At 46.3% G+C, this 12,101-nt stretch overlaps 1 protein-coding gene across 1 annotated transcript; it reads left to right on the top strand.

The window, feature by feature from the left end:
• Nucleotides 1-10,474: 10,474 nt before the first annotated feature.
• Nucleotides 10,475-11,633, top strand: LOC103299985 (nucleophosmin). The gene has a single exon (XM_008156854.3). It carries the CDS (start codon nt 10,560-10,562, stop codon nt 11,442-11,444), a length of 885 nt encoding a protein of 294 aa, XP_008155076.2. The 5' UTR covers nt 10,475-10,559; the 3' UTR covers nt 11,445-11,633.
• The last annotated feature ends 468 nt before the right edge of the window (nt 11,634-12,101 follow it).

Genomic DNA, 12,101 nt, shown 5'->3' with positions numbered 1-12,101 from the left:
GATGTGAGCATGGAAGTGGTTAAGCAATGAAAATGAATAGGAAGCCCAGCAAGCGTGGCTCAGTGGTTGAGCATCAACCTATGAACCAGGAGATTCCCGGTCAGGGCACATGCCTGGTTTGTGGGCTTGATCCCCAGTGTGGGGCATGCAGGAGGCAGCCAATCAATGATTCTCTCTTTTCATTGATGTTTCTATCTCTCTCCCTTCCTCTCTGAAATTAATAAAAATATATTTTAAAAAAATAAAATGGACAGGAAAACACAACATAGCTTTAAGGTTTCTCAGTAAAGCAGTAAGAAAGCAAGAACAGGAAGGCCTGGAAGCAGAACTAAGGACCATGATGGAAGTTATGGATCAAAGAAAGTATAGGATGTTTACTGTCAAGCCATACTACCTATGTTCAAAATAAAAATCCATTTACCTTTATTTTTCTCAAAATATAAAAATGACAGATACTATGGTTAAAACTGAAGCAACACAAAGCAAATTATAAAATAAATTAACCCTGCCCCTCCAAGAAACAAAATCACCCAAAATTTAACTGCCTAGAGATGGTCACTGTGAACATTTCAGTTAACCTGCTTTCCAAAATCTCTAGAGGTATGTATACAAAGCCTTTAAAAATAATAAAGAATTACCCTATACATTTTCTTTTGTAACCTGATGTTTCCCTTAAGAATATGTTTTGGACATTTTTTCTATATCAATCATTTTAAATAGATATTATTTCACTAAGAAGATGCACCATAATTTACTTAAGTAATCTACTATTCATGAATATTTATGATGTTTCCTGTTCCTGGCTTTTCTCTATCATAAACAAAGATCTATGAAACATTTTTTACACAAATCTTTGTGCAACTTACTAATTCCTTCTTTGAGATAAAGCTTTGCAATGGAAATGCTGGTTCAAAGTATACACATATTAAAATTTATTATACTGTCAAAGTGTTCCTTGCCATCATCAGAAAGATTACACTAATTTATTCTCCTATTTTAATCTGCTTTAACTTGATGAGTATTGTATGATATCTTATTTTCTGTTTGTATTTCTTTTATTTCTAATGAATTGGTCATATTTTTTGTGTTTACTGATCATTTATATTCACTATACTGAGTGAGAGTCTAGAAAAGGAGACAGCCAATTATAAGGCCATAGGCCAAAAGTCAGCCAGTGTGCCAGATCTGGCCAAACACCCTTTATGGTATGGCCTGTAAGCTTAGAATGTTCTTTCCATTTTTGAGTGGTTGGTAAAAATATCCAAAGGAGAATAATATTTCATGGCATGTAAAAATTATATGAAATTTCTATGTCCATAAATAAAGTTTTATTGGAACACAGTCACATTTATTCTTTTATATAATACTAGTGGCCCGGTACATAAAATTCATGCATGGAGGGGGGTTCCCTCAGCCCAGCCTGCACCCTCTCCAATCGGGGACCCCTTAGGCCTAAACAGGCAGTTGGACATCCCTCTCACAATCTGGGACTGATGGCTCCCAACCGCTCACCTGCCTGTCTGCCTGATCACCCCTAACTGCCTCTGCCTGCCTGCCTGATTGCCCTTAATCTCTCTGCCTGCCTGCCTGATCACCCCTAACTGCCCTCCCCTGCCGGCCTGATCTCACCCCCAACTGCCCTCACCTCCCGGCCTGATATCACCCCCAATGGCCCTCCCCTGCCATCCTGATCTTTCCCCCAACTGCCCTCCCCTGCCAGCCTGGTTGCCCCCAAGTTCCCTCCCCTGCCAGACTGATATTGCGCCCAATGGCCCTCCCTGCCAGCCTAATCTTGCCCCCAACTGCTCTTCCCTGCTGGCCTGATCACCCCTAACTGCTTCTGCCTGCCTGATCACACCTAACTGCCCTCCCCTGCCAGCCTGATCTTGCCCCTAACTGCCCTCTCCTGAAGGCCTGATCACACCCCCAACTGCTCTCACCTGCTGGCCAATTTTGTTCTGATAGGTTAGTTTCTATGCTAGTCAGAGTCAAAAGCTCCGCCTCCTAGGCAGCCATCGGCTCCTCACAGTTCACCCAGATTTGGTTCTGATTTTTTGGTCTCTATGCCAGTCAGTGTCTCTGGGCCTGATCAGAGAGGCGGGGCTGATCAGCAGCCCCCATGGAGGCCCAGAGAGAAACAGAGGCATGGCTGCTGGCAAAGCCCAGAGAGAAAGAGAGAGGCAACTGCTGATCAACAGCTGCCATGGAGGCTGCAAATCAGACCCTGCCTCTCTCTGGGCCTCTCTCCAGGCCTGATCTGAAGCCCCCTCAGCAATCAGCGCTGGGTAGCTGTGCCCAAACACCCGCAACCCAGCACTGACTGCAGGACTGACTTCTGGTGTTTGGTCAAGCCTTCAGTCATTTTTGGATGTTATGGACCCTGGGTTTTTATATATTAGGACTAGAAGCCCAGTGCACAAAATTCATGCACATGTAGGGTCCCTAGCAGCTGCAGGCTGCCAGCCGGGGCCCCCCTTCCTCTGGCAGCTGCCTGCCACTCGCTGGGGCCTCCCTTCCTATGGTTGGCTGGCCAGCCCTGCCCCCTGGTTGAACTCCCAGTCAAGGGCACAATTTTCATATTAGGCTTTTATTATATAGGATCTCTGGTTGTTTTCTCACTACAGCAGCAGAGTTGAATAATTTTGAGAGAAACTATATGAATGGAAAGGCCTAAAATATTTACTGTCCAGTCCTTACAGAAAACATTTTGTGTATCTGTGGTATAGAGTAATGATTAAGGGATATAATTCAGAGCCATGATTTTCTAGATTCAGATATCTGCTCCACCATCTATTAATTACTTGCATTTGACAATTTAATCAATTCTCTATGCCTTGGGTTTTGTTCATCTAGAGCAGTGGTCAGCAAGCTCATTAGTCAACAGAGCCAAATATCTACAGAACAACGATTGAAATTTCTTTTGAGAGCCAAATTTTTTAAACTTAAACTTCTAACGCCACTTCTTCAAAATAGACTTGCCCAGGCCATGGTATTTTGTGGAAGAACCACACTCAAGGGGCCAAAGAGCCTCATGTGGCTCACGAGCCACAGTTTGCTGACCATGGATCTAGAGAAAATAATAGTCCTCAACTTGAAATGTTTTGAGGATTAGGTGAATTTAGCACTTAGATTAGTGCCTAGAATAAGTGCTGTATAAATTTTAGCTGTTATTTACATTTTGTAATGTACATTTATCTTCCATATTTTTGTCCATCTTTCCATGCAGTATTTGTTGTCCATTAAGTTAAGGAAACTTATGAGTAGTAGTGTTGGTGCTTATCTATGATGTATTGTAATATTTTTCATTTGCTAGTGATTTATTAAACTTGAAGGGACTTCAATTTACTCTAAGAAAGTAAAGTTTCAATTATCTACATTAACTCTAGTTGTAATTTTATAAAATACTATTGGCCTGGTGCAAGAAATTTGTGCATCGGGGGAGGGGTGTCCCTCAGTTCAGCCTGAACCCTCTCCAATCTGGGACCTCTTGGGGGATAACCAGCAGTCGGACATTCCTCTCACAATCCAGAACTGCTGGCTCCTAACAGTTCACCTGCCTGCCTGATTTCCCCTAACTGCTTCTACCTGCCAGCCTGATCGTCCTTAACTGCTCCCCTGCTGGTTTGATTGCCCCTAACCACCTCTGCCTCAGCCCCGCACCTGGGATGCAGGATTCCCTCCTCCAGCCAGCCACAGGCACCTGGGATCCAGGCTTCCCTTCCTCTGGTCAGCCATAGGCACCCAGGACCCAGGCCAGCTTTGCCTGCGCTGGCTGCAGACACAGGGGATGGTGGGCAGGTGGCTTCGCCTGGGCCGAAGCCGCAAGTGCTGGCACCCAGGACCATGGGGTGGGTGGCTTCTCTGTCTCCTGGGCCATAGCCAGCTGCAGGTGCTGGTGCCCAGGACTGCGGGGTAGGCAGCTTCTCCATCTCTCCCAGGACATGGGGCGGGTGGCTTCTGTGGCTGGCTGCAGCCTGGGATCATGGGGCAGGCAGCTTCTTCATCTCCCGGGCTACAGCCAGACTCAGGTGCTGGCGCCCGACTTCTCTGTCTCCTCTGACTTCTCCATCTCCCACAGGCCCAGAGTGTCTGGGGGCGAGGCTGCTGCCATCTTTGTCAGGTTAATTTACATACTCACTCCTGATTGGCTGGTGGGTGTTACGGTGGTATGGTCAATTTGCATCTTTCTCTTTTATTAGTGTAGTTTAGTAAACAAAGGGGTCAAAATTAAATCAGCTGGTTCAACTACCTTTCTCAAGATTAATTATCCCCCCTAATATATCCAGGAAAGTATTTGAGAATTCACTACCTCCTGGTGAACTGGGACCTCCCACTGCTCCCAATCTTAATTCTAAGGGTCACAAATGACAAATCTAATCCTTCTTCTCACCTTCACTTTTACCTTCTTCTACTCACAACTCCATCCCATGTCTCCATTTATGTATGCTAAACCCATCTAAGGCCTTCAAGTGGTTTTCCTGTGACAAGGATTCCTGGTTCTATTCACTATTATAGTGTTTCTTCTTAAAGCAATCCAATACTTCATTATGTTATTTGTTTTGTGCCTTATTCTGCAATGCGAAAACATCAGGTCTAACAGTCTTGCAATTAACTTCTAATAGATCATCACATATGATATGTTATTAGGGATTAGGGAGTTTGCAAATTTTTTTTATTTTTTTACAGAGAGGAAGAGAGAGGGATAGAGAGTTAGAAACATCTATGAGAGAGAAACATCAATCAGCTGCCTCCTGCACACCCCCTACTGGGGATGTGCCCACAACCAAGGTATATGCCCTTGACCGGAATCGAACCCGGGACCTTTCAGTCCACAGGCCAACGCTCTATCCACTGAGTCAAACCGGTTTCGGCTAGGGAGTTTTCAATTTGATATGCTTTTCTTATACTGATCAAAACCATTTTTATTTTAAGTGCTTGCTCCTGAGAATTATCCAGACAACAGCATAGCACACACTATGTATAATGGGATCCAGATACTTTATACTGCATATTAAGTAAGTATTTGCTGGGCTTTGGACTTCATGATATTTGGAACTAGAGTAAAAAAGCATACTTAGTGCTTACTGCTGCCTGTAATAATTTCTGGCACTCTTTCTTATGGTAATAATTGTGATTTGGACTTCAATGCACCTATATCTTAAAACTTAGGACTAAGATGTTACTATCCTATCTAATAAAAGAGTAATATGCAAATTAACCATCACTTCATGATAAAGATGGAGGTGCCCACAGCCAATAAGGAAGGGAATATGCAAATTGACATGACAAAGATGGCAGCGCCAGCCAAGGCCATGGAGCCAGCTGGAGCAGGAGGGAGGCTTGGCTTCCTTGGTCACACCAGCTGGCTCTGAGGCCATCACCCAGATAAAGCCATAGTGGCAGGGACGAGGCAAAAGCTGTTAGGGGTGATCAGGCCAGGAGGGAGGGCAGTTGGGAGTGAGCAGGCCGGCAGGGGGTGCCAGTTGGAGGCGAGCAGGCCAGCAGGGGGCAGTTGGGGGCAATCAGTCTGGAAGGGGGGGCAGTTGGGGGTGAGGAGGCCAGCAGGGGGTGTCAGATGGGGCCAAGCAGGGGGAAAGTAGGGGTCAAGCAGGCCATCAGGGGGCCCAGTTGGGTGTAAGCAGGCTGGCAGGGGGGGAAGTTGGGGGTGAGCAGGCCGGCAGTGGGGGGCAGTTGGGCATGATCAGGCCAGTGGGAGGAGCAGTTTGGGGCAAGCATACAGGTGGGGGGAGCAGTTGAGGGCAAGCAGGCTGGGTGGGCAGTAGGAGGCGAGCAGGCCAGCAGGGGGGGGCAGTAGGTGGTGAGCAGGCCATCAGGGGTGAAGTTGTGGGTGATCAGGCCAGTGGGGGGCAGTTGGAGGCAAGCAGGCTGGCAGGGGGCAGTTGGGGGTGATCAGGCTGGTGGGAAGGACAGTTGGGGGCAATCAGGCCAGCAAGGGGGGAAGTTGGGAGTGAGAAGGCTGGTGGGGAGGTAGTTGGGGGCGAGCAGGCTAGCAGGCAGAGTGGTTGGGGGTTATCAGGCAGGCTGGCAGGTGAGTGGTTAGGAGCCAGCAGTCCTAAACTGGCAGTCGGACATCCCCCAAGGGGTCCCAGATTGGAGAGGGTGCAGGCCAGGCTGAGGGACACCCTCCAGTGCACCAATTTCCTTCACCAGACCACTAGTATTGATATAATTATATAGAATTTTCACCTCTTATTAAATATACAGTATATATATATATATATATATATATATATATATATATATATATATATATAATTAATATATATATATATTATATATATATATATATGCACCTATAATATATATATATATCCCAATATATATAAAAACCCAGGATCTGTAACATCCAAAATGACCGAAGGCTCGACCAAACGCCAGGCTAGGGAGCTGAAGGAGTGGAGCTGATCAATCAGTGGTAGCGGTGACTGGCGAGCGGTGACTGGCAAGCAGCTGAAAGGCAGACCTCTTGGTCCCTCCTCCCAGCCCTCAGACTCCAATCAATTGGTGGCAGAGGCGGGGTGGACCTGGGGACAGGCTCCCTTAGTAGTCCTACAGGTTCAATCTCAAGAGGACAGGACAGGCACTAATCGACCAACCTCCTGGAACTCAGCCTTGGGCACTGCGGCCTCTTCCCCTCCATAGATGCTCCACAAGGAAGAAAGGATACCACCAGCAGCACCAGAGTGACCAGTGGTGATTGCTCTCCCAATGCTTCCTCCAGGTCACCGATCCCACCCCGACCCAGATGAAATGTGATCACTGCATATGGAAGAAATGTAGTAAAATAATAAAAACTGATGACTAAGGGCCCACCTTTATGAGTTATTGGGAGCCTCTGAGCGCTGGGCACCCTGACTATTTTAGGGGCTTCAGGTGCACGGGGGACACAAAAGGGTCAGGAAACCTCCCTGGAAGTTGGGCCGTCAGTCTGATCATGGATCCATCCATCCTGCTGTCTACCAACAGCCGCCTCCACGGAGAATGGGAGAACAAAGGGAGGTGGCAGTTCTGCAAACCCCAGAGGTAATCCAGGGTCCCAGGTACTCTGCCCCACCCGCTGACACTTTTGGTTTCTCCCTGAATCAGACGTGCTGCCTGAAAGGCCCTGGGTGGCCACCTGGCGCAGCCACCTCTCCGTGTTTGCCTGTTCATATTTGTGTCTGTCTCTGTGTCTGTCAGGCTGTCCCCGAGCTTGCCTCCACTTCTAGAACTAAGCTTCTGGTATAGCAACAACCTGTGAACCCTCATCCCTTTCTTATGGCAGGATCCTTTCCCCCACAGGCTATACCCCTTTACCCTCTCCTCCCTACCCTGTGACCACTGGGTACCTGGAGCAGGTGAAGCATCCTGGGCCCAGACCGGCACCAGTGCCCACCCACATGCCTGCCCCTGTGCTCAGCTTTGCTCTCTTCCCCTCACCCGGCCCCAGTGCCCTGGGGCCTGCTGCCCCCCTCTTGCCACTGCCCAGGGTGCCTTCTGGCCTCGAATTCTTGGTGGTGATTGGTCAGATTCTGATTAACCAGAGGGTTGCGTGAGTGGAAACACTCCTAGGCTGGGAGACAAGTAACTGGTATGAACTGCGCTCAGGGGCTGGATAGCCCCTGGGTCAGGTGGCTGAAGAGAGCAACTGCTGTGCTGAGGGACCCCCCCCCCCCCCGCCCGCCTCAGTGCAAGAATTTTGTGCATGGGACCTCTAGTATATATATATATATATATATATATATATATTAGAGCTGGGTTTATTTCCTTCCAGAATCTTAAAGCAGGCTAGCATGTATTTCCCAGTGGCCAATAAATCTGGAAATTGACAAAATACATTTCAGACATAAAAATATTATCTTGACTGATCATAAATAAAATTTACCCAAATATATTAATAATTTATCCCTGCCATCCAAATGGCATAGGGGATACATTTGTGATTTCTCAAAGCTACTTTTTAAGGTGGAACTAGACCAACAATAAACAACTTTGTGAAAATAAAATGACTTGGAGCAATAGTTATTTTTTTCTCCAACTGCAACGAAATAAAAATCTAACTGCCAAGCACAAATATATAATTAGATATGTGACATTAAGCAGGTCATCTAAACAGTAAGAAAAAAGTTCTAAGATCAAGAAAAATACCTTAAAATCAAGAAAAATGTCCTTTGCTTTCCAATTTTAAAATCATAAAACTTTAGGATTTCATACCCTTTCTAAATACACATTGTCACTGATGCTTAATGAAATAAAATAGGGGATTTTAAAAATAAGAAATGTTGCACCTGAGTCAATCCATATTATCTATTATCTATTATCAGTACAGGGTCCCCACATTCTGTAGCAATTGCCCCTTAATGTCCTATGACACCAGTTGGTTGGCAGAAACATAAGGGCATATATATATATATATATATATATATATATATATACCCTCTCTAATAAGAGGGAATATGCTAATTGACCATCATGCCCTCACAAAGATGGCGGCGCCCACAGCCAATAAGGAGGGAATATGCTAATTGACTAATTGACTGCCATGCCCTCAAAGATGGTGATGCCCACAGCCACAAGATGGCAGTGCCCAGTCCCCTCAGCCCTGCCCAGGCTGCAGGCAAGTGGCACAGCAGGGTCCGCCCCCAGGTGGGTCCAGCCACTGCACATGCCTGCCTCTGGAGTCCCCCAGTCCCCTCAGCCCTGCAGCCGCCCAGGGGAATCCAAGGCTCATGTAACCAGGGCTGGCCAAGGCTTGCACTGCCAGCAGTGGCAGCAGCAGATGTGTGATGGGGCCATCGCCTTCCCCTGATCGCCGGGTCACCTCCTGCCCCTGAGGGCTCCCAGACTGTGAGTGGGGGCAGGCCGGGCTGAGGGACCCCCATCCAGTGCATGAATTTTCATGCACTGGGCCTCTACTATATATATACTAATAATAGAGAAATATGCAAATTTTCTGGGACGCTGTCACAGTAACAGTAATGACCAAATAGCAGGCTGCGTTGGGTAACAAGGCAAGCAGGGGGGCAGTTACGGGTGATCAGGCCAGCAGGCAGAGGTGGTTAGGGGTGATCAGGCTGGCAGGGGGGCAGTTAGGGGCAATCAGGCAGTCAGGTGAGTAGTTAGGAGCCAGCGGTCCCGGATTGTGAGAGGGATGTCCGACTGTTGGTTTAGGCCCAATCCTCGGGATCAGGCCTAAACCGGCAGTCAGACATCCCCTGAGGGTTCCCGGATTAGAGAGGGTGCAGGCTGGGCTGAAGGATCGCCCCCCACCCCGGGCACAAATTTCATGTACTGGGCCTCTAGCATACATATATATATATATATATATATATATATATCTTAGCGTTCCTGTTGCAGGAAAAATCCTGCAATAGGGTTTCCTGCTGCACTCTACCCCGCCCTGCCTGCTCTCCTCCCTTGTACCCCGCCCCGCCTTCTCCGCCAGCCCCCTTGCTTTTCTCCCTTCTCTGCCAGCCCACCCGCTCTTTTTCCTTTTCCCCTGGCCCCGCCTCCGCTCCTCCCTTCTCCCCCGCCCCACCTTCTCTGCCAGCCTGTCTGCTTTTCTCCCTTCTCCCCCACCCCGCCTTCTCTGCCAGCCTGCCTGCTCTCCTCCCTTCTCCCCCGCCCCGCCTTCTCCGCCAGCCCGCCTGCTTTTCTCCCTTCTCCCCTGGTCCCACCTCTGCTCCTCCCTTCTCCTCCCCCTGGCTTGCTTGCTTCTCCACAGCTTTGCTCCCTTCTGCAGCTCTTGGCTTCTTTCTACTCTGTCTTGATATGCAAATTAGCCGCCATATTTGTTGGGGTAATTTGCATACTTGTCCTGATTGGTTGCTGGGCGTGGCTTGGATGGTGGGCGTGGCTTGGGCATAGCGAAGGTGCGGTCAATTTGCATATTTGTCTATTATTAGGTAGGATATATATACATATATATATATATAATATATATACAAATTTAGTGTATACATTGCAATGAGTTTAGGCGTAAGTATACACTATGAAATTACCACCATCATCAAGAATATGAACATGTCTACCACCTCCCAAAGTCTCCTCCCATTCCCTTTATTTTTTTTTCCAGGAAATTTTTTGATTGATATTTTTCCTGTCTTGCCATAGTGGTAAGATAGTCTCCTACCTAGCTCCAGAACCAACATTTGAAAAAGGCTATTGTGAAACTGCTTAAACTTCTTCCAGAGCAGTGCACTCTAACAACCAGAGGCAATCAGGAGGATTCATGACCTTCCATTATAACCTTCACCTCAGTCTGGAAACGTAGTCCTGAGCAGGGGCTTTCTTATCTCCCTGTGCATTCTAAGTACCCTGTTAACAATTTGCAGAACATCCTCCCATTTGCATTTCTTTTATTTGTCAAGCATCAATAGATGAGACAAATATGCCCAGATTAAATAGATCCTACTTATAAACTGAGAGAAAAGTGAGAAGCATTTTAAAGTGGTAAACTACATCCCTGGTGCGATTCCGTCCTGCGCGTCTGTTCTGCAGCACAGAAGCCTTTCATCTCCGCCCGCCTTCTCTCTCACCTAAGTGCGTGCTACCACCCCATGGAAGATTCTATGGACATGGATATGAGCCCTCTGAGGCCCCAGAACTACCTTTTCGGTTGTGAACTAAAGGCCGATAAAGACTATCACTTTAAGGTGGATAATGATGAAAATGAGCACCAGTTATCTTTACGAACGGTCAGTCTAGGGGCTGGAGCAAAGGATGAACTGCACATTGTCGAAGCAGAGGCCATGAATTATGAAGGCAGTCCTATTAAAGTAACACTGGCAACTTTGAAAATGTCTGTACAGCCAACGGTTTCCCTTGGTGGCTTTGAAATAACACCACCTGTGGTCTTACGGTTGAAGTGTGGTTCAGGGCCTGTGCATATTAGTGGACAGCACTTAGTAGCTGTGGAGGAAGATGCAGAGTCAGAAGATGACGAAGAGGAGGATGTGAAACTCCTAAGTATGTCTGGAAAGCGGTCAGCCCCTGGAGGTGGTAGCAAGGTCCCGCAGAAAAAAGTAAAACTTGCTGATGAAGATGATGAGGATGACGATGAAGAGGATGATGATGATGAAGATGATGATGATGATGATGATTTTGATGATGATGAAGCAGAAGAAAAAGCTCCAGTAAAGAAATCCATACGAGATACTCCAGCCAAAAATGCACAAAAATCAAATCAAAATGGAAAAGACTCAAAACCATCAACACCAAGATCAAAAGGTCAAGAATCGTTCAAAAAACAGGAAAAAACTCCTAAAACACCGAAAGGACCTAGTTCTGTAGAAGACATTAAAGCAAAAATGCAAGCAAGTATAGAAAAGGGTGGTTCTCTTCCCAAAGTGGAAGCCAAGTTCATTAATTACGTGAAGAATTGCTTCCGGATGACTGACTTGGAGGCTATTCAAGATCTCTGGCAGTGGAGGAAGTCTCTTTAAGAAAATAGTTTAAACAGTTTGTTAAAATTTTCCGTCTTATTTCATTTCTGTAACAGTTGATATCTGGCTGTCCTTTTTATAATGCAGAGTGAGAACTTTCCCTACCGTGTCTGATAAATGTTGTCCAGGTTCCATTGCCAAGAATGTGTTGTCCAAAATGCCTGTTTAGTTTTTAAAGATGGAACTCCACCCTTCGCTTGGTTTTAAGTATGTATGGAATGTTATGATAGGACATAGTAGTAGTAGTGGTCAGACAAATGGGAATGGTGGGGAGACAAAAATATACATGTGAAATAAAACTCAGTATTTTAATAAAGTAAAAAAAAAAAATAAAGTAAAGTGGTAAACTACAGTCTGTTGATGGAAGCTCAGCATAATGAAATAGGAAACGCTAGATGATGTGACCCAATCTTTGAGAATAATGGAGAAGCTTTTCTAAACTGATCAAGTTAGCCTCTAGGCTCTGTTACTGAGGTGGGAGCGGGGCAGGGGTTGGGGGAGAGACAGTATATCTCACTGATTCCAAATGCAGACATTCTCTTTATAGTTATGTGAATGGGAGTTCCAGAGCAAGAAGGGGTTTTTAGAAAATAAAGTAACATCTTGTCTTGCACTTTTGAGTTGAGTTGTAAACTTTGATATGTGTATGTTATATAC

The sequence above is a fragment of the Eptesicus fuscus genome, chromosome 1 (assembly GCF_027574615.1).
Source record: "Eptesicus fuscus isolate TK198812 chromosome 1, DD_ASM_mEF_20220401, whole genome shotgun sequence".
Lineage (NCBI taxonomy): Eukaryota > Metazoa > Chordata > Mammalia > Chiroptera > Vespertilionidae > Eptesicus > Eptesicus fuscus.
Note: the sequence above shows the minus strand (reverse complement) of the source record. Positions and strands in the feature narration are given on the sequence as shown.